At 45.6% G+C, this 25414-nt stretch overlaps 1 protein-coding gene across 2 annotated transcripts; it reads left to right on the top strand.

Annotated features, from left to right (window-relative positions):
* Positions 1 to 8708: 8708 nt before the first annotated feature.
* On the top strand, positions 8709 to 25320 carry LOC311230388 (galectin-3-binding protein B-like). 2 transcript variants are annotated; one of them, XM_084316654.1, is made up of 8 exons: positions 8709 to 8773; positions 9085 to 9119; positions 9724 to 9758; positions 10018 to 10079; positions 18021 to 18212; positions 18684 to 18815; positions 18994 to 19255; positions 23099 to 25320. In XM_084316654.1, exons 1-8 carry the CDS (start codon positions 8746 to 8748, stop codon positions 24147 to 24149), a joined length of 1797 nt encoding a protein of 598 aa, XP_084172780.1. In that variant the 5' UTR covers positions 8709 to 8745; the 3' UTR covers positions 24150 to 25320. The 2 variants fall into 2 exon arrangements, with proteins under 2 accessions (XP_084172780.1, XP_084172781.1); XM_084316655.1 differs by lacking the exons at positions 8709 to 8773; positions 9085 to 9119 and adding an exon at positions 9346 to 9409.
* The last annotated feature ends 94 nt before the right edge of the window (positions 25321 to 25414 follow it).

Genomic DNA, 25414 nt, shown 5'->3' with positions numbered 1-25414 from the left:
CTCTTTAAGAGCGGTTTTGAATGTGGGCAGGGATTCACATTCCTTTACAGCTTTGGGTAGGGCGTTCCACATTGTTGTGGCATAATTGCGAAACGTGTTTAGTCCCTTGTTTGAGCCGAATCTGGGTTTAACATGATTTGTTGAGCTTCCTCTGGTGTAGTGGTTGTGGTATTCACTGACCTTTGGGAAGTATTTTGACATGTACATGGGCACCCCGGTCGTATAGTGTATCTTGTAGACCAGGCCCATTGCAAGTTGCTGTACTCTGTCGTCTACTCTAAGCCATCCTAGGTTGGCAAAGTGGGCAGGGGTGAGGTGGGTTCTGGGGTTCAGGTCAAGTAGTAGTCTGACCAGTTTGTTTTGTGATGTTTGTAATTTTGTTTTAAGCGCCTTTGAGGTGCTTTGGTACCATGAGGTGCACGCATAGTCATAGTACCCTTGAATGAGTGCTCCTGCCAGAGTCTTCAGGGTATTCTTGTTTACCAGAGAGGAGATCCGGTACAAGAATCTAGTTCGTTGGTTGACTTTTTTTATTACATTGGATGCCATTTTGTCACAGGAAAGATTTGCCTCTAGGATGGAACCCAGGTAGGTAATTTCGTCTTTCCTTGTGACAATATTGTCACCCACTGTAACTGAGAATCCGTCGGTCTTGCTGAGTTTGTTATTTGAACCGAAGAGAATGGACTCTGTTTTGCCCATGTGTAATGATAGTTTGTTATCAGCGAGCCATATGCAGATTTTGCCTAGTTCCGTGCTGAGGGTTTTTTCAACCTGCAATTTGTTCTTGTCAGAGACCAGAAAGGCTGAGTCGTCCGCAAACAGGAACAAGTTGCAGTCACAGGCTGACGACATGTAATTTGCATAAATTAGGAAGAGTAGCGGTCCTAGTATGCTTCCTTGTGGAACACCACAGCTCACTGTGAGGGGGGGGGATAGAGTACCGTTTACCTCTACCATCTGTTCTCTCCCCTCCAGGTAGGATTGCATCCAGCTCACTGATAAGCTATCAAAACCAATTGCTTTTAGCTTGTCCATTAGAATGGAGTGATTGACAGTGTCGAAGGCCTTTTGTAGGTCCAGCATGACCATGCCGCAGTATTTGCCCGCGTCCACCTCTTGTTTGATGTGGTCGTTCAAATAGAGGAGGCATGTGTCAGTGGAGTGGGACGTTCTGAAGCCAGATTGGAATTCGTAGATTAGATTTTTTTCCGCCAAGTACTTTTCGACCTGTTCATAGACTATTTTCTCCATGACTTTCGAGATGGAGGTAAGAATAGAAACAGGGCGGTAGTTGCCTGGGTCTAATTTGCTGCCCTTTTTGTGTAGAGGGGTCACTCTCGCAATTTTGAAGTCCTTGGGGACGTGCCCCTGTTTTATAGAGAGGTTTATTATGTGTGTGATGACTGGGGTGATGGCGGCTGCTGCGTCTCTGAGGAATTTGGAGGGGATGTTGTCATGGCCAGTGGCCTTGTTAGGTTGGAGGGCGCTCAATTTTTTGAGTACCTCATCGGTTGTTACCATTTCAAGTTTGAAGTCGTCTTTGTGGACCCCTAGGTTTTTGTAGTATGCTACTATGTGTTCTACCCCATAATGCCCTGAGTGGGAGGGTAGTTTGTTTACCAGTGTTGTGGCTATGCCTCTGCAGAGCCGCAGAGGCAGGCTGAAGCCCCGCCTCCAACCCGTCCAGGCGGTCTGGACGCGTGTTGCTTTTTAACAGCGGACGCAGGAAGGGGGGGGGGGGGGGGGGGTGCGGGGGGGGGGGGGCTGCAGCACCCCCTCTCAATTATTGCAAAAAAAATATACTAATTTTTTTTTTTTTTTTATGACAGTATTTATATATTTGTATATACTGTAACTGTATAACTGTAACACTGTATAAAGTTTATCCTGCTCAAAGCACGTCACCATTTTAATATTGTGTGTATTGAGCCGTACTGTATTGTGGCCATTCTCCAATCTGTTAAATAAAGTTTTCATTCATTCATTACACTACTGTATGTACACAATCATACGTGTAAAACGAGTAGATTTTCGAGTGATGACAGACTGTCACAGACTGATTGAATGACAGGTGAAACAACTAATTGTATTCACCTCCCGTCTCCCGCCCTTCCCACGCGCCACGAACCACTGAGCTACTGTGATACAGTGCTTGCGCAGTCAGTCGATTTGAGCTAGTAGTCAGACTTTGCTAGCACAGAATGTCTCACTCGCAGAAAAGAAAAATATCAGATTTATTTTCGAAACGTCCCGCCGGTCCCAGTGACAGTCCCACTAAATCTGATAAACGTCAGAGAGAGACAGAGACGACAGGTTCAGCCTCAGCATCAGGTATTGAAGAGTTAACTGAGTCTGTTCCCCTATACCCCCCCTCGGGCGCCAGGGGCTTCCACTGAGGGGTGATGCAAATAGGGATGGGGTGTTATGGCAGCTCATGATGGAAAGAGTGCGCACCGAGTCTGATCCCGAGTTGAAGAATTGGCTCCAAAAGAGAGACAACTGGATAACCAACAACATCCAAAACGAAATCTTACAGCTGCTTGCCCATGATATTCAGCGACAAATTAGAGGCAAAGCATCCAAAAGCCCAATCTTTGGCTTGAGCGCTGACGGAACCACTGATGTCACTCACTGGAAAAGAACAATTCTCGTGTAATATACAGTTCGCCGATGACAACTTGGAAGCTCAGAACTTCTTTTGGGGTTTTTACAATGCCCGGCCCAGACACAACAGCCGAGACGCTGTTTTTGTGTATAAAATACTTTTACGCCTCGACCTGCCCATGGAGAGGCTGATACTGTTTTGACGGGGCCAGCAACATGTCTGGGGGGTACAGGCTAGACCAAGGGTTCCCAAACTTTTCAGGCCGCGACCCAAAAAAAACGGTGTCAGAGAGCCGCGACCCCCACTATTATAGGAGGTATAAAAAAAATATTTTAAATGGAAATGTATGGTTGAAACATGCAAACGTTCAAACGCACACACACTAATAAGCATTGGAGGCTTTTAACCAGGCTAGCATATGTATGATTAGCAACAACACAGATTTTTATGGATTTTCAGTTTTTTGTAATTGATAAATACAATATTTTATTCAACTTCAGCCCTGATCATAACACCACATATTCATTTTATAATTCTAACCCTTTAAATGCCAGTGTGTGTGATGGCATATATTTGCAATATATCAAATGCAAAGTACATTTTTCTGGGGGGGATTATTACAGGCTAGCATGTGTCAATGATTAGCAGTTTTTCGTAAGGATCCCGCCTCCACCAATCACATGCGGCTCCCTTTGTGTGTGTGTGAGAGCAAGAGAGAGAGAGAGAGAGATAGTTCTCCAACTTGTGTGAGTTGCAGTGATCTCCTGGTTGTTCCCCACCTAGGTTATCTAACTATTGCGCTGGTGCAAATAGAAACACTGGCCTGGCCTGCTTCTAAGTTCAGTGGCCTGACCAAAAAAATAAATAAAAAAAAATCATCTGGCGACCCCCCAGCACCCCCTGCCGTTTTATAGTTACCGCGTGCCTGACTGTACATAACAGAATATTTTAAATAAAGTGCATGATGAGTGGTAACAGTGATTATCAAGTCCAGGTAAGTGCATGGTGCACGTGAGGGGACAGTCAATGAGCGTTTAACAGTTTGACTGCTTGGGGGAAAAAGCTGTTCTTAAATCTTGAACTCTTGGCATGTATGGACCTGTATCTCCTCCCTGGGGGAAGGAGCTGAAAGAGGTGATGTGCTGGGTGAGACTGGTCCTTGATGATACACTTGGAGCGGTGGAGGCAGCGGGAGGTGAAGACGGAGGTGATGTTTGGTAGAGGAGTCCCGACGATCCTGCCTGCCCCTTCACCACCCTCTGTAGAGCCTCTTGCTCTGCCTTTGTGCAGCTGGAGAACCACACAGACACACCGTAGGTCAGCACACTCTCTATAGTTACTGTCTGTACAATACTGCTGTAGGCCTATAATACTTATGTAAATAAGTAAGGCAATTGAAATATATCTGCAGTACAGCTCAATACACACAATTGTTAAGGGGATGCAGACCAGAGAAAGACTTCCATCGTTTACACCAGGGTCCCCCATTTTCAATTCATCATAAATGTACAGTTCCCTCCCCCTTGTATATATTTACTGTATGTCACAAATGTAACAGTACTGCATGGTCTGCATCCCCTTAACAATTGTGTGTATTGAGCTGTACTGCATTCTGCAATCTGTTAATAAAGTTTTCAATCAATCAATCAATCAATCAATCCGGGCCTGTGACGGTCACTGTATCACACCTATCACACCTATCACACCTCTCACACCGATCCCACCTATCACACAGATCCCACCTATCACACCTATCACACCTATCACACCTCTCACACCTATCACACCTATCACACCTATCACACCTATCACACCGATCCCACCTATCACACCTATCACACCTATCACACCTCTCACACCGATCCCACCTATCACACCTCTCACACCTATCACACCTATCACACCTATCACACCGATCCCACCTATCACACCTCTCACACATATCACACCTGTCACACCTATCACACCGATCCCACCTATCACACCTCTCACACCTCTCACACCTATCACATCGATCCCACCTATCACACCTATCACACCGATCCCACCTATCACACCTATCACACCTATCTCACCTCTCACACCTATCACACCTATCACACCTATCACACCGATCCCACCTATCACACCTATCACACCGATCCCACCTATCACACCGATCCCACCTATCACACCTATCAAACCTATCACACCTATCCCACCTATCACACCTATCACACCTATCACACCTATCACACCTCTCACACCTATCACACATATCACACCTATCACACCGATCCCACCTATCACACCGATCCCACCTATCACACCGATCCCACCTATCACACCTCTCACACCTATCACACCTCTCACACCTATCACACCGATCCCACCTATCACACCTATCACACCTATCACACCTATCACACCGATCCCACCTCTCACACCTATCACACCTCTCACACCTATCACACCTATCACACCGATCCCACCTATAACACCACACCGATCCCACCTATCACACCTATCACACCTATCACACCTATCACACCTCTCACACCTATCACACCTATCACACCTCTATACCCATTCTGCAATCTGTTAATAAAGTTTTCAATCAATCAATCAATCAATCAATCAATCAATCAATCAATCGGTCACTGTACCCATTCTACAATCTGTTAATAAAGTTTTCAATCAATCAATCAATCAATCAATCAATCAATCGGTCACTGTACCCATTCTACAATCTGTTAATAAAGTTTTCAATCAATCAATCAATCAATCAATCAATCAATCAATCGGTCACTGTACCCATTCTGCAATCTGTTAATAAAGTTTTCAATCAATCAATCAATCAATCAATCAATCAATCAATCAATCAGTCACTGTACCCATTCTACAATCTGTTAATAAAGTTTTCAATCAATCAGGGCCTGTGGCGGTCACGTGTACCCATTCTGCAATCTGTTAATAAAGTTTTCAATCAATCAATCAATCAATCCCGCAGTGCAACGTGACCAAAATCAGCCAATGCCCGCAGTGCAACACTCCAATTCAGCCATTGGGTGGGACGGTCACGTGACCCAAATCAGCCAATGGAAGCGAGGGGTCTCAACCCGCCGGGGTCTCAGCCCGCCGGGGCCTCAACCCGCCGCTACTGTGGTGGTTCTGACGTTCTGCAGCTGCATACTATTGGTGGAAGTGGGCGTGAGGTCCAATGAGGCTAAAGTAGGGGTGGGTTTATAAAACTTTATACATTATATAACAAGATTTTAGGGAGTCCCCATCTATCCCCACATGGTACCCCTCCTCCTTGCGCAACCCACCTTCTTGCTCAACTCCCTTTTCGAAAAATCGAAACTAGAGAATTACATGGGATTACAGACTGAACAGGGGTGGATGCAGCGTGATTTCGGCAAATCGTTTGGTAAAATGTATTCTCATTATTATATTATGTGGCATATCAGATAGGCAGGCTTATGGCAGGGACTGAGGGCTATAACTGACTACAAAGTCAGCGCCCCCTCAATGGGGAGCGACGACGCCTCCCTTGCGGACCAGCTCAACACCTTCTACGCGCGGTTTGGTGCAAACAGTGGCACTGCTAGCCCAACGGCTAGTGACGTCACTGGTGCGCCGGCTGTTGTGGAGGGGGGGGGGGCATCCGCGGGGGGGCGGGGACGCTCTCTCTTTGACGGTACACAGTGTGAGAAGAGCATTTATGCAGGTGAACACCAGGAAGGCTGCTGGCCCAGATGGTATAACAGGACGCATACTTAAGTCCTGTGCCAACCAGCTTGCCCCGGTGTTCACCGCCATATTTAATCAATCCCTGGCGGAGTCAGTGGTCCCTGCCTGCTTCAAGATGTCTACCATCATCCCTGTACCGAAGAAACCCTCCCCAACATGTCCAAATGACTACAGACCGATGGCACTCACCTCTGTGGTCATGAAATGTTTTGAGAGGCTGGTCAAGGACCACATTTGTGCCTCCCTCCCCAGTGATATGGACCCTATGCAATTTGCATACAGGACAAACAGGTCCACTGACGACGCGGTCTCCCAGGTACTGCACAGCACCCTCTCCCACCTTGACCGTCAGAAGGGGGGCTATGTGAGACTGTTGTTCATTGACTACAGCTCAGCGTTCAACACCATAGTCCCCACCAGACTGGTGGACAAGCTGATCGAGCTGGGTCTGAGCTCCGCCCTGAGCGCCTGGGTACTGGACTTTCTGAGTGAAAGACCCCAGGCGGTCAGGGTGGGGGGTCAAACCTCCAACACCATCACCCTGAGCATCGGGTCCCCCCAGGGCTGTGTTCTAAGCCCCCTGCTGTACTCACTCTACACACACGATTGTGTGGCCAAGTTCAGCTCCAACTCCATAGTGAAGTTCGCAGACGACACAGTGGTGGTGGGGCTGATCTCGGACAACGACGAGAAGGCCTACCGGGAGGAGGTTGAGGTACTGGAACGCTGGTGCCAGGACAACAGCCTGCTCCTGAACATTGGTAAAACCAAGGAGCTGATCGTGGATTATAGGAGAGGACAGCAGGAGACACACACACCACTGATGATTAACGGGGCTACCGTGGACAGGGTGAGCAGCTTTAAGTACCTGGGGGTCCACATCTCAGAGGATCTGACATGGTCAACACACATAGACACAGTAGTAAAGAAGGCGAAACAGCGCCTCTACCACCTGAGACAGTTAAGGAAGTTCAGAGTATCGGGGAAGATACTCCAGTCTTTCTACTCAGGAGCTGTAGAGAGCATCTTGACCGGAAACATCACTGCCTGGTATGGAAACAGCACGGCACAGGACAAGAAGGCCCTACAGAGAGTGGTGCGCTCAGCCGAGCGTACCACGGGTATTGCACTACCTCCCCTGCAGGCTCTATACAACAAGAGGTGCAAATCCAGAGCCTGCAGGATAATGAAAGACCCTCACCACCCCAATAACAGCCTGTTCCAGCTGCTGAGGTCAGGCAGACGCCTGCGAACCCCAGCTACTAGGACAGAGCGGCTTAGGCTCAGCTTCTTCCCCCAGGCCATCAGAGCCCTGAACAATGAACATTGAGTGCCACAGAACACTGAACTATCCACACACAAGCACACATGAACACACACACGACACGCACGCTGTGCACGCTCACACACTAGCAGCCACTTAACACTTTAACATGAGCGGGCACACACTCATGCCGCACACACGCACACTTATGGCCAAAAGGAAAGGCCACTTTGAATTAGAATAACAGGAACAGTGTATTGCACTACCAAAGCTACCTAGCATGTCCTATATGCTCTGTAAATAACTATGTACAGATACCGAGATGTCACACCATGTTACCTGTTTATTGCACAATGTTGTTTTTTATTGGATTCTACTATGTTGTACCACTGTATTGCACATCGTTGCGGGCAAGACCACCCGCATTTCATTGTATACTTGTATGCCGTGACAATTAAAACTCTTGACTTGACTTGACTTAGAAATAATCACAGTATTGTATTGGCTGGCTATTTTGAAGTCAAATATTCACAATGTCTTATCTGAGACTTTTGAGGACAGGCATTTTTACTTTTTACAATAGGGTACAGTAATATGCTGTTTTGCTGTAGATGATAGTTTGATAAAGAAAGCACATTACCTTATATTTGTGCATTTGTTTGTGTTAGCCAATATGTCTTTTTGTTTGAACTATTATTCATTTGGTTGATTCTAATTGTGTTTATGTTCTGTTAACAGAACATATTTGTGGATTCAGCATCAGGATCAACTGGGTAAGAGAGGGTTCTCATTTCTCCTTTACTCAAACGTGTGTGCGAGTGTATTTGTGTGTGTGTGTGTGTGTGTGTGTGTGTGTGTGTGTGTGTGTGTGTGTGTGTGTGTGTGTGTGTGTGTGTGTGTGTGTGTGTGTGTGTGTGTGTGTGTGTGTGAGTGTGAGTGTGTGTGAGTGTGTGTGTGTGTGAGTGTGAGTGTGTGTGTTAGATAACAAGATTTTAAGGAGTCCCCATCTAGCCATTATGGTACCCCTCCTCCTTGCTCAATCCCCTCCTCCTTGCTCAATAACCTCCCCTCTCACACACATTTTCGAAGAATCGAAACTAGAGAATTACAGGGGATTACAGACTGAACAGAACAGGGGTGGATGCAGCGTGATTTCGGCAAATCGTTTGGTAAAATGTATTCTCATTATTATATTATGTGCATATCAGATAGGCAGGCTATTACAAATAATCACTGTATTGTATTGGCTGGCTATTTTGAAGTAAAATATTCACAATGGTTTATCTGAGACTTTTGAGGACAGGCATTTTTACTTTTTACAATAGGGTACAGTAATATGCTGTTTTGCTGTAGATGATAGTTTGATAAAGAAAGCACATTACCCTATATTTGTGCATTTGTTTGTGTTAGCCAATATGTCTTTTTGTTTGAACTATTATTCATTTGGTTGATTCTAATTGTGTTTATGTTCTGTTAACAGAACATAGTTGTGGACTCAGCGTCAGGATCAACTGGGTAAGAGAGGGTTCTCCTTTCTCCTTTACTCAAACGTGTGTGCGAGTGTATTTGTGTGTGCGTGTGTGTGTGTGTGTGTGTGTGTGTGAGTGTGTGTGTTAGATAACAAGATTTTAAGGAGTCCCCATCTAGCCATTATGGTACCCCTCCTCCTTGCTCAATCCCCTCCTCCTTGCTCAATAACCTCCCCTCTCACACACATTTTCGAAGAATCGAAACTAGAGAATTACAGGGGATTACAGACTGAACAGAACAGGGGTGGATGCAGCGTGATTTCGGCAAATCGTTTGGTAAAATGTATTCTCATTATTATATTATGTGCATATCAGATAGGCAGGCTATTAGAAATAATCACTGTATTGTATTGGCTGGCTATTTTGAAGTCAAATATTCACAATGGCTTATCTGAGACTTTTGAGGACAGGCATTTTTACTTTTTACAATAGGGTACAGTAATATGCTGTTTTGCTGTAGATGATAGTTTGATAAAGAAAGCACATCATTACCCTATATTTGTGCATTTGTTTGTGTTAGCCAATATGTCTTTTTGTTTGAACTATTATTAATTTGGTTGATTCTAATTGTGTTTATGTTCTGTTAACAGAACATATTTGTGGATTCAGCATCAGGATCAACTGGGTAAGAGAGGGTTCTCATTTCTCCTTTACTTAAAGGTGTGTGCGAGTGTATTTGTGCGTGTGTGTGTGTGTGTGTGTGTGTGTGTGTGTGTGTGTGTGTGTGTGTGTGTGTGTGTGCGTGCGCGTGTGTGTGCGTGCGTGCGTGTGTGTGTGTGTGTGTGTGCGTGCATGCGTGCGTGCGTGCGTGCGTGTGTGTGTGTGAGAAAGAGAGAAAGAACTGTGTTCCTTCAGTGCAGAATAAACATCCACTATGTTTCCAGAAAGATGTGGAGGGAGTGTTTCTTCATTTCCTGTGTCCTTCTCTTGGTCGACATATCTGTGGGTGAGTCTCCACGGACAGCAGCCTAGCTGTTAATGACATAACAGTACATGAAGAATGAAAACATCATGATAATTAATGATCAACACAGAGAGAACCTCAGAAACATTTTGATTTGATGATGGTCGTAAAACATGACAATTTAATACTTAAGAAATGCTTAGTCAACTAAGGAATTTGTTGACCTAACTTGATTAAATCGAAAAATCTGTAAAATTGTGTTTACCACATTGTTGAATGCAGTCATATACAGAGGGACCTCAAAATATGTTTGATTAGATTGAAATGTATTGTCATCATACAGCACAAGTATAGTACAACAAAGAGAAGTTTGATGTTCAACCAGAGTGCAAATGTGACAGTGAAGTGCAACAGCAATATACAATGTAGGCTACAGTTGATTAAACTGGGTACAAAATATATAAATTAGTACTACTGAGTGTAGTGCTGCTAATCAGATGTATATACAGAGTTGTAGTATAATATATACCTGTGAATCGATACCGGTACCCAACAGTACCTTTTTTCTGTACTTTAGTCTCTAAAAATGTAATCTACCTATACCTCAGTTGTAAAAAATAAATCCAAATTTATTATCATTATTTATTTAGAACAATTTGTTTATATATATATATGTAGCACCCTGAATATGTGGCTATTATTCAGAAGTGCTGACTTGCCTTTTAGCTCCCCTTTGTGCACAAAGACATATTAACTAGTTTCCATTGATATTCCCTCGAACAATGACGCAGGTTTCTCCTTCTCTCACCGTCTGGAATATGGATTATAAACAGTGAACTGAATCATATTCTATCCACCCAGTGCTTCCTGTGGGGCTAGTTGGAGGTACCAGCAGGGGGCGGCGGTGGCAGGCGGAGCGCACGAGAGAGACACAGCAGGAGAAGCAAGTCAACGGGAACGGAAGTGAGGAGGGCCAGCCTCTTCGGCGTTGAACGTGAACCGAGAAGGACGTGTCGTTGAGCCCCCGTTGTGGATCACACGGGTGAACGTATTGAACTTGAGTATATTACGGGTTATATCAGAAATATAAGCGTAGTAGCGTGTTGCATGTCCCCACTGAACAACCCTAGTGATACTACGAGTTATTCTAGAAGACAAGCGGTATAGCCAAGTGTTGGCTTATGTTAAAAATATCCCCTCCAGTGAGGTGCCCAGCCAGCGTGGCTTGAAGAGGACCGGTGTTTAGAGGCACCCTGCGTCATTGTTAGGGATGGGTACCTTTCACATTTGAACCGATACAGTACCGGTACCTGTGAATCGATACCGGTACCCAACGGTACCTTTTTTCGGTACTTTAGTCTAAAAAAAATTTATTTACCTACCTCAGTCGTGAAAAAAAAATCCTAACTTCAAATAACTACAATTTCGACCGTTTTCGGCTTGCCATTGCTCCAACTGCTTTGTTGTTGAATCAAGTCAAATCCTAGGTAAGCATATATTGTGCGTGTGAACGTTGACACGAAAAGAAAAAAGGTAAAAAAAGGTAAAAAAAAAAAGAAAAGGATATTTTTTTTGGTATCTCACTTGAATCGATACTCGGTAGTACCGACGTGTTTCAGTTCGGTACCTCAAAAGAACCGAATTCGGTACCGATCCCTAGTCATTGTATGTTGCGGCTAGCAGGAGGGCTGTCTGGGACCCACAGAGTAGCTTCAGTTAAGGTAGGGCCAGATTATTGTCGCGCGTCGACCCAGCACCGGCCGTCAACAACCTGTCTTCGCCGGCGTTCTGCATCGGCTCTGCACCGGCTGTCTTCAGCCCAGCACGGGAGTTCGTCCCGTCCAGCAGAGGTCGCCATCACCCAGCATGCGCTCTCAGCCCGCTACTGCTCCCTCTGCTCCAGCCCCGCTTGCTAGCGCCCGTGACGAGAGCGTTCGACGCCATCTTACCACCCGGACAGTGGTGGCGCGGTACATTAGAGCTTCGGTGCTCAGGATCCTATTGCACAGTACACAGTGTGATGCGGCCTATGGGCGAAGCTAATGTTGCTAACTACAGTTCATAGGGGTACCCCATAAACATTACATGCCGGCATTAGTATAGGACTTTTGTTTTGGTAAAGTGGGCCCACCTTTTCATTTTCTTTGAGTGTGATAACGTGTTTGTTCTTTAATAATATTTTCCCATCTAATTCACCCTTTCCCTGTGGGGAGGTTACAGACCTGTTGTATCATAAGTAAAGCCTTAGAGAGGTATTATCACTACCATATAATTAAAGCCTGAGAGAGGTATTATCCCTGGTATTAACCCAGACGTGGGTGATGAGTCAAGCACATTGAAGTATATTATATTTGGGGTCGGCCATACCTGGTGCTATACGGTGTGGGTGTATAATATAAGTGTCTATAAGGTATTGAGTTACAAATTGAGTAATAGTAGGACTTCATTTTATTTGACCCATTCCTATTAAATCTTTGTAACTGACCAGTATAAGTAACGATAAAGAATTAGATGGGAGTTCTGTGTGCGTGTCCATTCCTGAGCCTATTATCAACTCTTTTGGTGTGGGTAACGTTAATACAATTAACCCCTTCCTATCCAACTTTCCCCTTTTCATTATAAGGTTTCTAGTGGTCATCAAGGGAGGGTACTGCTTGCGGGAGGAACGAATCTATTTATGCATATCAGTCACTAGGTGTGGGAGGGTTAACGGAGGTATTCAGGGAAGTGAGAGCGAGTTGGGGAGTACTGCTGACCGCCCCGGAGAGGCGAGGAAGACCAGAGTACCAAACCAGGTTGGTAAATCCCGGGCCCCATTCACTCCCACTACCGGGCCCCAGTTTGACGCTCCAGGCCCAAAGACGAGGGTGCAGTCAGACGGAGCTCTACTGCGTCCAGCTACCTTGTGACTGCCAGCAACCGTTCCCACAAAGCAGGGATAATCCACCCTGCTACATATATAAAAGTACCGGATTCAGTACCCATCCCTAATAATGCAGTGATACAGGTGTAAAGACAGTATGCTAGTAATGATGCTGTCCAGCAGCTTGACTAGTAAGAGTACGATACGTACAGATATTGAAAGATATGACTGGTTTTCGTTATGATTGTAACAGGATAAATACGTAAAGTACGTAATACCTATATTCAGGGCCTTTCTTAAACTGGTTAGTTGTTAAAGTAGAACCATGATAACAGTCTGCCTCTGGCTCGGGGGTGGTGGGGGAAGGACGCCATCTCAGCTAAGACGTATCTCCAACTCAAGGCTAGAACCGTGATTCTAGGGGAAAGGTTAGAAACGGCTAGATAGTGGTGCGGGTCGCGACGAGGCGAGTTAGACTGAGCTCCAAGGGCAGAGGGCAAATTATTTTGAGATAACACCACAGAGAAAAGGAGGGTAGATAGCTCATTAACCCCTTACCCCCGAGCAGTCCGGTACTGGTACGAGATTGATATCACGCCATAAATAGATGAATACAGATTTATTAATGTTGCGTTTCTTTTTCAAATAGCCAAGAGTAAAGACCCTAACCCTGTCAAAACAGCAGTCAAAGTGTATATTTTTAGCACTACGTTTGTTTACCAATGATTTTAAGTGTTATGAATATGAGTTTATAGAAATCTCAGCGCATTGAGACGGAAACCGGCGTATATTGATGGAAGGACATGCCGCAACCTAACTTGAGTGTAGTCATTTGAAAGAAGAGACCCAGGGCTTTCGATGGGCTTTAGAATTTCATAAAACTACACTTCCCAGCTCACGCCAGCCCCTGTCAATCATCTGACTTCCAGCATGAAACTTTTTAATTTTTTTTGGTCGAACAAACCTGAACGTTATTGTCATAAAATAGAACGTAGTTCGTTTCTTTACCTTCTAGCAAATAACCGTGTTGCAATCTGATGAAAAATGGCGGAGATATTTACATTATAAAAAAAGTAACTGTACTTACAGTAGATTTAATTAACGGTTTTTGCTGCCCTGTCAGGGGCGCCTGGTGGTACTAAATCCAGATTGAACTCTGCCATTGGAAGGGGGAGGTTTGGCCCGATCCATAGATGTGTGACTTGGCCATAATAACGTCATTTATAGGCCTGATATTCTTTTTTTGTATCCACTTTTTCTCCTTATTTTTCTATTTTTCTCCCATCCCAATTTCGTGATTCCAATTCTTCCCTCCCCTGTCTTGAACGTTGCTAGACTATGTGTGAGGTTTGGTCCGCTCCCCGCCACACGCTCCGTTCCTTTAAGGTACTATGTTGATTGATGCATTCCCCGCCACGCGCTCCGTTCCTTTAAGGTGCCGTGTTGATTGGTGCATTCCCCGCCACACGCTTTTGGAGCAAGTATCAATCTCATCCCGCAGCTGTCACAGTTTTTGTAATTAGCGCCCCTGAAGGCTTTATATACACAGACCTCCTTGCTATCGATGTTGGGTCGTTCTGGAATACAACTGCATATACCTGCCTTTCCCCGTCGCTGTTCCTGTCTTCTTTCTCTCCAGGACCTTTTTGTGGAGAACCGCTGTGGAGAACCTGGTTCCCCGTTTGGAGCTGCGCCTCGTTATCTGCCCGCTTTACGCGTTGCGCTCTGGTGAGTTTTTGGAAACAGTCCTTTTGGATTATCAGTTTTTTGTGTGTTTGGTGAACACTGAAGAAATACCGTTTTTGTTTTGTACTGGACTCAGCTCATTTGTGTGTTAGGATAACACTGAAGAATTCCGTTTTGTTTTGCACTGGACTCAGCTAATTTGTGTGTTAGAATAACACTGAAGAATACCGTGTTGTTTTTTCACTGGACTCAGCTAACTTGTGTGTGGTACACCGAAGATCAAGTCACTTGGGATTAATACTGGACTCAGTCACCTCTCTGCCTCTGTGTGTTCGTTGGGCTGTTTCTGATTTCTCTCTCTCTCCGTTTTCCACCGTGAGTGAAAGCTGGGAGTATCTGCAGAGCCGCTACAACGTCACATGCCAATTCCTCACCACTATCTACTGGGAGTATCTGCAGAGCCGCTACATCGTCACATGCCAGATCCCCGTTTGTTTGATTACTGTACCTCATCCATCTTGTGACTCTGTAAATAAATACGCCCTAGCTTTTGGCTAACTCTGAACTTCCTGTCTGTGCCGTTGCGTTTGAGGTCGGTTACAAACCATAACACTATGCCTCCCACTGGTCGGCTGTAGTGAGGATAGAAGCCTTGCATCACGTGTCCCCTCCGGTACACATCTTTTCACCAGACAGCTCGAACTCTCAGTGGCGAGGAGTAACGCGTGGGAGGCTCACGCTGCCCCCGATACTTCCTGTTTCTGCTGTACAGGCGTCACCCAACCGATCTGTAGGAGTCGCTGTCCACAACGTCCAATCCCCACCCACCGGCTTTCCCACCCTCTAACACTGCCAATTGTGTTAGTATGACGGCCGGCCAAGCCGGTAGCAACGCAGAGAGCTGGGCTCGATACCAGCATATCCTGCGTTAGTGGCAAACGCCTTGCCCACTGCGCCACTCAGCCGCATAGGTCTGATATTCTATATTCATATTTCAAATTGCATGTGTCCGGATGGCAAAATTCAGTACTGTACTGTAAATCATTTCCTCCCAGAGAGAGAGAGAGACATTTTAAGAGATAAGGAACCGACAGAAAAACTGTTGGGCTTTTCTGGTCGAGTTCAGTTGAGTCTTGACAGTGAGACACAGGGGACAATCTGGTAGAGAGCAGGCAGTCCCCCTGCTGGAGAGCGAGAGCAGGGCGGAAGGGAAATGGAGCGTGTGGATAGCGAGACAGATGAGATGGATATTTTCTTAGCTTTCCTTAGACCTTTAAAGCCCAACTTGCAGGTTAAACCCTACTCTGCAATTATGGGTAGTTTACATCATTGGTATCTATCTAATTTAATTATTAATTTTTTTCCATTTGACGCCGGAAATTTCACTCAGAAATGGTTAAAAAGGTCCACGCACGAATAACATGCACGAGCAAATCTAAAAGCTTATCAGACGCTAGCACGGCCGTGACGTCATTTCAGGAAACGTATGCCTTATGCCCGTCCGGGTCATAGTACTACTCGATATATGGCGCTGGCTAACGTTAGCATCATGTCTACTGTCGTGAACCATTTTAGATCGGGGCATGTAGAGGAGTTTGGGGAACGAGTAAAATCATGTGCAGGTCCTCCTCTCAGACCTGTGTGGCAAAGCACTGCACACGCATCATGCAAGCTACACGTCGCTGCATGTTGATCAATGGTGGCCCACTCGCTGCATCACAGTGGGCTACTATTGTGCTAACAACGTGCCGCGGCGTCCGGCTTGTCGGCCGGCATGAGTGCCCGATTTGGGGTGGTTCTCTCCTCTTTGTGTGCCCCCGTCCTCGCGGGTGTCCTGCCGGGGAGCTTGTGGACGCGACAACAGCGGCGGCCGTAGGGTGTTTGAGCCTGTAGCGTTAGTTAGCTCATAGCTATCGTGTACCACTAGCGTTACGGGCTCGAGCACCCTACGGCTGCCGCCGTTGTCGCATCCATGGGCTCCCCGGCAGGGTACCCGTGGCCGTGGGGACGGGGGTGTACAGAGAGGAGAGAACCATTTTGGGTCGGGCGTTCATGCCGGCCAGCGAGCCGGACGTCGGGATATGTTGTTAGCACAATAGCTACCAAGCTAAGCTATGTTAGCTTCTAACGGTGTATACACAATATGTACAACGACACAATGATTTACATTATTACAAATATGGTAACGTGGTTGTGGCTTTTACAAATAGTGGTTAGCTTTAGAGATGGATGGCTATGATCACGGAGCAATAGTGTTGTTAGGTGAAACAGATAAATTTTCATTCGGCTAGTAGTAGCAAGGCTCTCTGCCTGCAGTGCCTGCCACTAGCTGTGTGTGACTCTCAGAGCCCCCTAGTGCCCTGCACCTGTTGTGACGACATCATTTCGATTACACGCGCACATTATGAACCATTGATTAAAATATCCACGTGCGTGGTGATTGTGTTGGGCAGACAAAATGTTTGATAAAAACGCTAAAACTGGGTCAATTTCAATAAAAAAAATGTCCTTCTTCATGAAAGTCACCGTTGGCCTAGTCCACATTGTTTATTGAACAAAAATACAACATGTAAGTTGGCCTTTAAAGACTTTCAATTCGTTCTTCATTCTGTATAAGAACCTTTGTTTATGTAAATAAACTATAATTTTTATACAAAATGGACGATTCAACGTACATTTGTTCTGACTGCACGGGGGAGAAGAGATAGGTGTTTTAGGCAGTAAGCCGTGGGAGGACAGAATTCCACCGAACGATTGCCTCCATGAAATAAAACAATACACAACACAGAGATGGCCAGGAGAGTAAAAACTTAATTTTTTTTATAAAAAATTTACTAAAAACCTATGACTGAACTAATGGACTAAGAGGGGACAGCCCTATTCGTTATTATAGTTCGGTGAATACAGGTTGTTCTACTTGGTTTTGTTTTGTGTTTTGCCACAGGGTTACAGCATGGTGACATGAGGCTATAGTTGGGGGCCAGTTATCTAATTAAGAACTAAAGTATAGCCTACATATTATTGTATTGAATCAAAAAGGAACATTCACACTCGCAAAAGTAATGTTTCCATCACTGATCTATAGTAAAGTATTAGTTATAGATTTGTTATCGGCTACATCATAACATTTGACTTATCCCTGCAGTTTTGAACTTTGATAGGGCTGCCGCCTTTTAGTTGATTATTCAGTCGGTTTGGTCTTAGTTGACTGAAACATTATACGTAGTACATCCCTGGTAAGCACTATATTTAAATAGGTCATTCTGCATGATTGCATATAAATGAATCTATTAATCGTAAAGCCTTTGTTCAATGTTGTTTTATTGCAAGGGATATGCTTATCGTTTTCCAATGACACATTCACCCCCCCCCCCCCCCCCCCCCCCAAAAACATAAAAAAAAAGGTTATTGTTTTGTGTTTTGCCACTATGCAGAGTTACAGAATGGTGACGCGAGGCTCGTTGGGGGCCAGTTACCTCATGAGGGCCGTGTGGAGGTCTACTATAATGGAGAGTGGGGGACGGTGTGTGATGACAGCTGGGACATGGCGGAGGCGCGAGTGGTCTGTCGTCATCTCAACTTCCCTGGAGTTGTGTCAGCGGTCACTGGAGGGGTGTATGGTCAAGGTCAATTACTATTTATTAATTTGTATTTGTTTATTTTTATTCACACGACTGCCATTTTGTTCTTATGTCATGCTCAAGTTGGGATTCCTTTGATGGAAAGGAACCCCAACCTGAGCATTGCATAAGAGAAAAGTGTCTGCCATGTGAATTATGGTCAATGTCAGACTTTTTTTTTTTTTTTTAACTTTTGGCCATTCCGCTGGCTCTTTTTTGCGTGTTTTTTATCGCATTTTACTCTGGTCAAGAATGACCGACAGAAACAGGCTGAATGGGGGTACAGATGGGGGGGAAGACACTCTGGGAAAGGCACGGCTGCAGTCCGGGATTCGAACTCGCTAAACCCCAGATCCGTGACGAGCACGGTTGTCCCCGGCGCCGAAATAGCGCTCGAGGTACGCGGTGAGCTACTGGAGCTCCCCCAATGTCAGACTTTTTGTGTAGATTTACATTCAACAAGGGTTTCTGTCTCAGGTCATGGTCGAATCTGGATGGATGATTTAAACTGTGAGGGCACTGAGAAGGACCTGTCCCGCTGTCCCTTCAAGGGCTGGGGGGTTACAGACTGCAACCACGGTGAAGACGCTGGCGTAGTCTGTGAGAAAGGTTCGTCCGATTAATGTCCAAAAGCCTTTTCATCACATTATAGTCTCCATGGAGCCACCTGTATCTGTGGTTAAACTTACAGTAACGTATTGGTCCAATCATGTGACAGTTAATGTGTATAAAGAAGACTCCACCAGTACATTATCGATACCGTGTCTCTCTTTTTGATCTGTTTCAGCCTCAGCCCAGAACATCAGCCGTAAATACACTGTGACCCACAACGCCATGCTCTCTGAACTGCTGGGTGAGCTCTTCCACAGTGGACGTGGCTGTGACCTGGATGTCTCTGTGGTGGTGGACAACAGCACGGTGGAGACCATCTGCACTCACAGACTGATCCTCTCCCTGAAGCCGGGGACGACCTCCTCCTCCCTGAATGACAGCAGCCTTAGCATCGACGTCAGTTCTGACTGCCGCCCATACGTCACCACATTTGTCAGGTAAATGTGACATTATTGGATATTTTCCATTTTTCTGAAGGTTATGTTTTTAGGTTTATCTTTTTTTATTGGAAGAATTAGTACATATTTATACATTTCAGTTATCCAAATTATACAACTTCCATTTCCTTCCCCATTCCTATCCCCTAATCCCACCCCATCCCACCCAGTGCGGGCGACGACAAACATACATGTAAAATAAAAAATAAAAATAAAAAATAAAAAATTTAAATAATTAATCATAAATACAGATGTGACAGACAAAGCTACGCAAAAAGAAATGAAGTAAAAAAAAATATATATATATAAATAGTGTAGCAGGGTGGATTATCCCTGCTTCGTGGGAACGGTTGCTGGCAGTCAGGAGGTAGCTGGACACAGTAGAACTCTGTCTGACTGCACCCTCGTCTTTGGGCCTGGGGCGTCGACTGGAGGCTGGTAGTGTAAGTGGATGGGGCCCGGGATTTACCAACCTAGTCTGGTACTCTGGTCTTCCTTCCCTGCCGCAGGGCGGTCAGCAGTACTCCCCAACACGCTCCCACTCCTCCCAGTTGCTCCTTAGACCCTCCCACACCTCGTGACTGAATTGTAATCAAATACTCTGAATTCCCCCCGCAAGCAGTACCCTCCCTCAATGACCCTAGAAACCTTACAATGAAGAGGGAAAGGTGGAATAGGAAAGGGTTAATTATATTAACGTACCCACACCAAAATAATTAATACTGGGCACAGGAATGGACACGCACACAGAACCCCATTCAAGTCTTTATATTAATTATACTGTCAGTTACAATTATTTAATAGGAGTGGTCGACTGGACTGAAGTCCTACTATAGCTCCTGTGTGTAACTCAATACCTCATAAACACGTATATTATACACCCACCTCTGGGTTAATATCAAGGATAATATACTTCACTGTGTTTGACTCATCACCCACGTCTGGGTCTTCACCCTGTATAATACCTCAAAAGGCTTTAATTATACGGCCAGAATAATACCTCAAAAGGCTTTAATTATAATGCACCAGGTCTGTAACTTCCCCACAGGGAAGGGTTAATTGAATGGGAAAATATTATTAAACACACATGTTATCACGCTCAAAGGAAAGGAACGAAAACAAAAGTGTGGGCCCACTAATACCTTGCAAAAAGCCCTATTCTAATGCCGGCATATATAGTCTGGGGTACCCCTCAGACACTGGTTGTTAGTGTTCACTTCGCCCGCAGGCCGCACCACACTGTGTAACGTGCAATAGATCCTGGGCACCGAAGCCCTAATGTTACTCTACCAAAATGGCGGCCGCGCCGCTCCACCACCGTCCTGGTGGCAAGATGGCGTTGAACGCTCTCGTCGCAGGTGCTAGCAGGCGGAGCTGGGCAGAGAGGCAGTGCTGGCTGAGAGTGTGTGCTGGGCGATGACGACCTCTGCTGGACGGGACGACTCCCGTGCTGGCTGCTCACAGCCGGTGCAGAGCTGATGCAGAACGCCGGTGAAGACAGCTGCTGACGGCCGGGGCAGACTGTTTGTAGATCCACGCCCGTATCTGGCTCGCACACTATACCGGCACAGTAACTGCTATAACCCGACTACTGTGAACTCAGATATATTATTAGCCGCACGCTACCTATACCGCTCACTGTAACTATTATAACCCGATTGTTAGTGCCTGGCTCTGCACTAATTGTTCACACACTATCGCTGGTACTGCTAGGATATCGTGTCCACTAGCAAGTACCTCTTATCACCCGTTGCTATCTCACGGGGCTCTCCAGCTTCACTTCTTCAACGGGGCTATTCCAAAGCACACGCCCGCCGTGGCTGCGACCGTTCACGGCCAAGTCCAAAGCCGAAGAGAATGTCTCTCTCCTTCCGCTCCCATATATCTCCTTCCACCTCTCCCCGACACTCTCTGCCTGCCACCGCCCCCTGCTGGTCGCCCACTAGCTCCACAGGGAAAAAGGACTGCAGAATATGATCCAGTAATGTCATTTATAATCCATCTTCCAGTGATAGAAAGAAGGAGACGCCTGTGTCATTGTTCGTGCGAATATCAATGAAACCAATTCGAATGTCTTGGTGTACAAAGGGAAGGTAAAAGGCAAGTTAGCACATCTGAATAATAGACTATTTTCAGGTCGCTACAATAGGAAAGACCGTAATAATAATATATAATATAAGTAATACTCTCCATTTTAGTAGCGTAATTTCCAGATGGTAAAACAAATAAAATGGAAAGTAAATTTAACACCCTTAGCAGACCACCACAATGCCATCTCCCCAGCCATACGTGGGCTAGCATGGAAGGTAGATAGGGGGAGGAGGGGGGTCATGGGGTCCCAAGTTTGGAAGGAGTCATATGGGTTTTGAAATGAGATAGGAAGGGCTGCCATGTTTTGTGGAAGGTATCTGTGTGGCCTTGTGTTGTAAATTTCTCTATATGTATAAGAGACATAACATCCCTCATCCAGTGTAAGTGTGAGGGGGGAGTGGCTGCCTTCCAGTTGAATAGGATGAGGCGTCTGGCAATGAGTGAGGCAAAGGCCATGGCATTGGATTGCCCAGTAGATATTGCAGCGTTCTCCGGTGTCAGACCAAATAATGCAATAAGAGGGCATGGGTCAACATTCATAAAAAATATGTATGAATAAGATTTAAAAATGGAAGTCCAGAAAGGGCCCAGTGCTGGACAATGCCAAAACATATGAATAAGTGAGCCAGGGGCTTGGTGGCACCGGTCGCATGTGGGATCCATGCCAGGATTTATCTTCGCAAGTCTAGTCTTTGACCAATATGAAGGTTATGTTTTAAAGTGATATGTCATCCATTTATGCTGACTCTGATTACATCCTATTGAAGTTGGCTGGCTGTATGTTTGAAAGTGTCTCATCTACATCAATATTTCCTTTGAAGTCTAGTGGAGTGAAAGTATGAAGTTCCCCAAAATTTAAGTGTGAAATACTTGGTTACTTTCCACCACTTCTTATTGTATGGCTCCTATGTGTTGGAGATTAGATTAGATTAGATAAGGGAGTATATACATTTGACGTAGAAACTGTACATTGGAGGAGGTTGTGTGGGGGGGGGTTGGGTACATTGGGATATTGACAACCATACTGGGTAATTTACATTGGAGGTGGTTGGGGGGGGGGGGGGCGGGGGGCACACTGTATAAACAAGTAATACTGTACATTGAGGGGGGGGGGGGGGGGGAGACACTGTACAAACAAACAAAATTGTACATTGAACTATTGACAAAACCATACTAGGTAAATGACTGTACATTGGAGGGGGTTGGGTTAGGATATTTACAGGGGCCAGTGTTGAATTGCAGTCTCCCGTAGGTGTCCCTTGAGAGAGGTTTTGAAAGTGGGTAGTGATCCACATTCCTTTACAGCTTTGGGTAGGGCGTTCCACATTGATGTGGCATAATTGCGAAACGTGTTTAGTCCCTTATTTGAGCCGAATCTGGGTTTAACATGATTTGTGGAGCTCCCTCTGGTGTTGTGATCGTGGTATTCACTGACCTTTGGGAAGTATTTTGACATGTACATGTACATGGGTACCTTGGTCGTGTAGTACTACTGAGTGTAGTGCTAATCAGATGTACAGTATGTATAGAGTTGTAGTATAATATGTACAGTGATACAGGTGTAAAGACAGTATGGTAGTAGTCATACTGGCCAGCAGCGTAACTAGTAAGAGTAGGATATGTACAGATATAGATATAGTATCTACTACAGATATGTAAAAGGACTATATGCAGGTTGTAATGGAAAGAGTTACTATTGAGTTACCATTCTGGGTTTAGAAAAGCAATAGCTGACCTGACCCTGTCTTCCAGGTACCTGTACACACGACAGATCACTATCACTGTGTCCTCTGCACAGTGCATTCACAAGATGGCGTCTGACTGGGGTCTGCAAGAGCTTCAGGAGGAGGCGGGGAAACTTTTCACTTGGCTTCTCCCCGAGGACTCCACCTTCCAGACCCCGAGTTCTCTGTACGAATACTCCGTCAGCACCGGTGACAAGGCGCTGCAGCAAACTTGTCTCCGCTACCTGGCGTGGAACTGCGAGGCTCTGGTCCGTTCCCCGGCCTGGAGTGGCCTGCCCCGGGCCACCGTCAAGGCTCTCCTGTACCGCTCCGACCTGGTGGTACCCGACGAGGCCTTCGTCCTTAAGGCGCTGGAGAGCTGGGAGGCAGCCCAAGGGAGTGCATCTAACCTTGACCTTTTGAGATACATCCGTTTCCCTATGATCTCGGCTGAAGATCTGTACCGACTCAAAGGTGTTCGCTACCAGGCCGGCAAGCTGCAGGGCTTCCAGTTCAACTCTCTGCCCATTGGACATTTATTTGGTGAGCTCATAAGTCACTGGAGACCGTACACACCCAGGATCTACACCGGTAATCCCTGGAGCCACGTGTTTAGTTTACAGGAAGTCAACCATTATAGATCCCACGGCCAGCACTATGAAAGTCTCAGTGCCACTTTCCGTACGCCGGTGCACACCAGCGCCTACTTCACCCTCTTCAGGGACATGGGCTGGTCGACCAGCGTGTTAATCAAAAACCATCAGTGCTCCGACGTGGTGACCTGCCCGGCCGCATCGCTGGTACCACAGAACAGCAACCATGATTTACCCGTGGAGTTTCAAAACAGCATTCTTTACCAGAACAAGGTTGTGGTGTTGTGTGAGGGGGAGTATGTGGTCCACGTTCAGGACTTCAAGCCTCTCAACAACCAGGACATGGCCCTCATGCCGGCTAACAGCAGTGCAGGTCAAGCGTATCCGTGCCACTCGGAGCAGGTCAACTACCGCGTAGTGGTTCGGCCCAAGTACACCACAGGTCTCAAGTTCACAGAGGAGGAGGAAGAGGAAGTTGTTGATTAGGAGGAGGGCAGGATGCCCTTTTGGGTCTTTTGCCTTTTCTCCAGTTGATTAGCCTATGTTCACCCAGTGTTCGGTTATACGCTTTTATGATAATAAAAATGTGCTGCATGCAGAAGAATCCTGTTAAAGAAAGATGTTAAATGATGTTTTATTAAAGGACATCTTCTGCCTCGTCTGTAACGTGGAGGCACATGAATTGTAAAATGTCCCTCTCTTCTTCTCCGTCTCTCGTCCCTGTAGCTTCTCATCTCCTCCATGCTCCTTCCTGGAGGTGGTCGTATGCAAGGAGGGAATAAGGAGCAGTAGTGTTTTTCTTTTTGATTGTTAATGCACTGACCCAGTGGTTCCAACACTCAACTGATAGAAAGGAAACTTTACAGTCAAGACTGTTATGCTGGTTTGAAGGAGAATATGTGCTCTATTCCTTCTCATGTACTGTCCTGGAATCCAAGGGGATCAATAAAAGAACATCTTATCTTATCATGAGCTCCTAGTGAGGGGAAAGGAGGTGGGAGGAGAAGTCATATTTTGTCATCTTTAATACAGAGAACCAATCAAGTAATTTACTGTGCTGGGAGGAGTCTTTCAAACACACTAAGGCCCGAGGACAACATTGACAAATGAAAACTAAAACCAAGCCTTACTTACCATAGGAACCGAAAGGATACTCTGAGCATTGGTTAATAATGAAGATGAAGAGGTCACTGTTGTCCTCTGTGATATAAAAGAACCCCCGGGCAGCGTGTCGATGTGTCCTTGAGCAAGACACTTAACCCTTAATTGCTCCCGATGAGCAGGTTGGCACCTTGCATGGTCGCCTCCGCTGTCGGTGTGTGAGTGTCGTGAATGGGTAAAATGTGAGGACCAACAATTGTAAAGTGCTTTGTATAAAAGAGATATATAAAAGCACCATTTACCATTTAAAGTTGTCCTCCAGTGCAATTTCTGGTTTCTACCCCCCCCCCCCTCTCTCTTTTAAATGCATGTTTTATTTTATCTTACAAGCAAAATCCAAGAATATTTCTCTCTTTCCAGTATTTCTCTGGTCATTTCCCAGATGTTGGCCCACTGTGGCTTGATACTATCTTTAGTCTATACTATATGAAATATTTGGCCTGACTGAATTTGTACTGGTTATGGCTGTGACCATAAATACAATAAATATATATAATAAACACTTTATGTGTGCATTGTCACCTTTGATGAGTTTATCTTTTTGAATATTGAATTAGAATTCTGACAATTGCCCCTGCCAGCACTGTCTC

The sequence above is a fragment of the Notolepis coatsorum genome (assembly GCF_963971535.1).
Source record: "Notolepis coatsorum genome assembly, chromosome: 6".
NCBI classification, from domain to species: Eukaryota; Metazoa; Chordata; class Actinopteri; order Aulopiformes; family Paralepididae; genus Notolepis; species Notolepis coatsorum.
The sequence above is the reverse complement of the archived record's forward strand: the minus strand, read 5'-3'. Positions and strand labels throughout refer to the sequence as shown.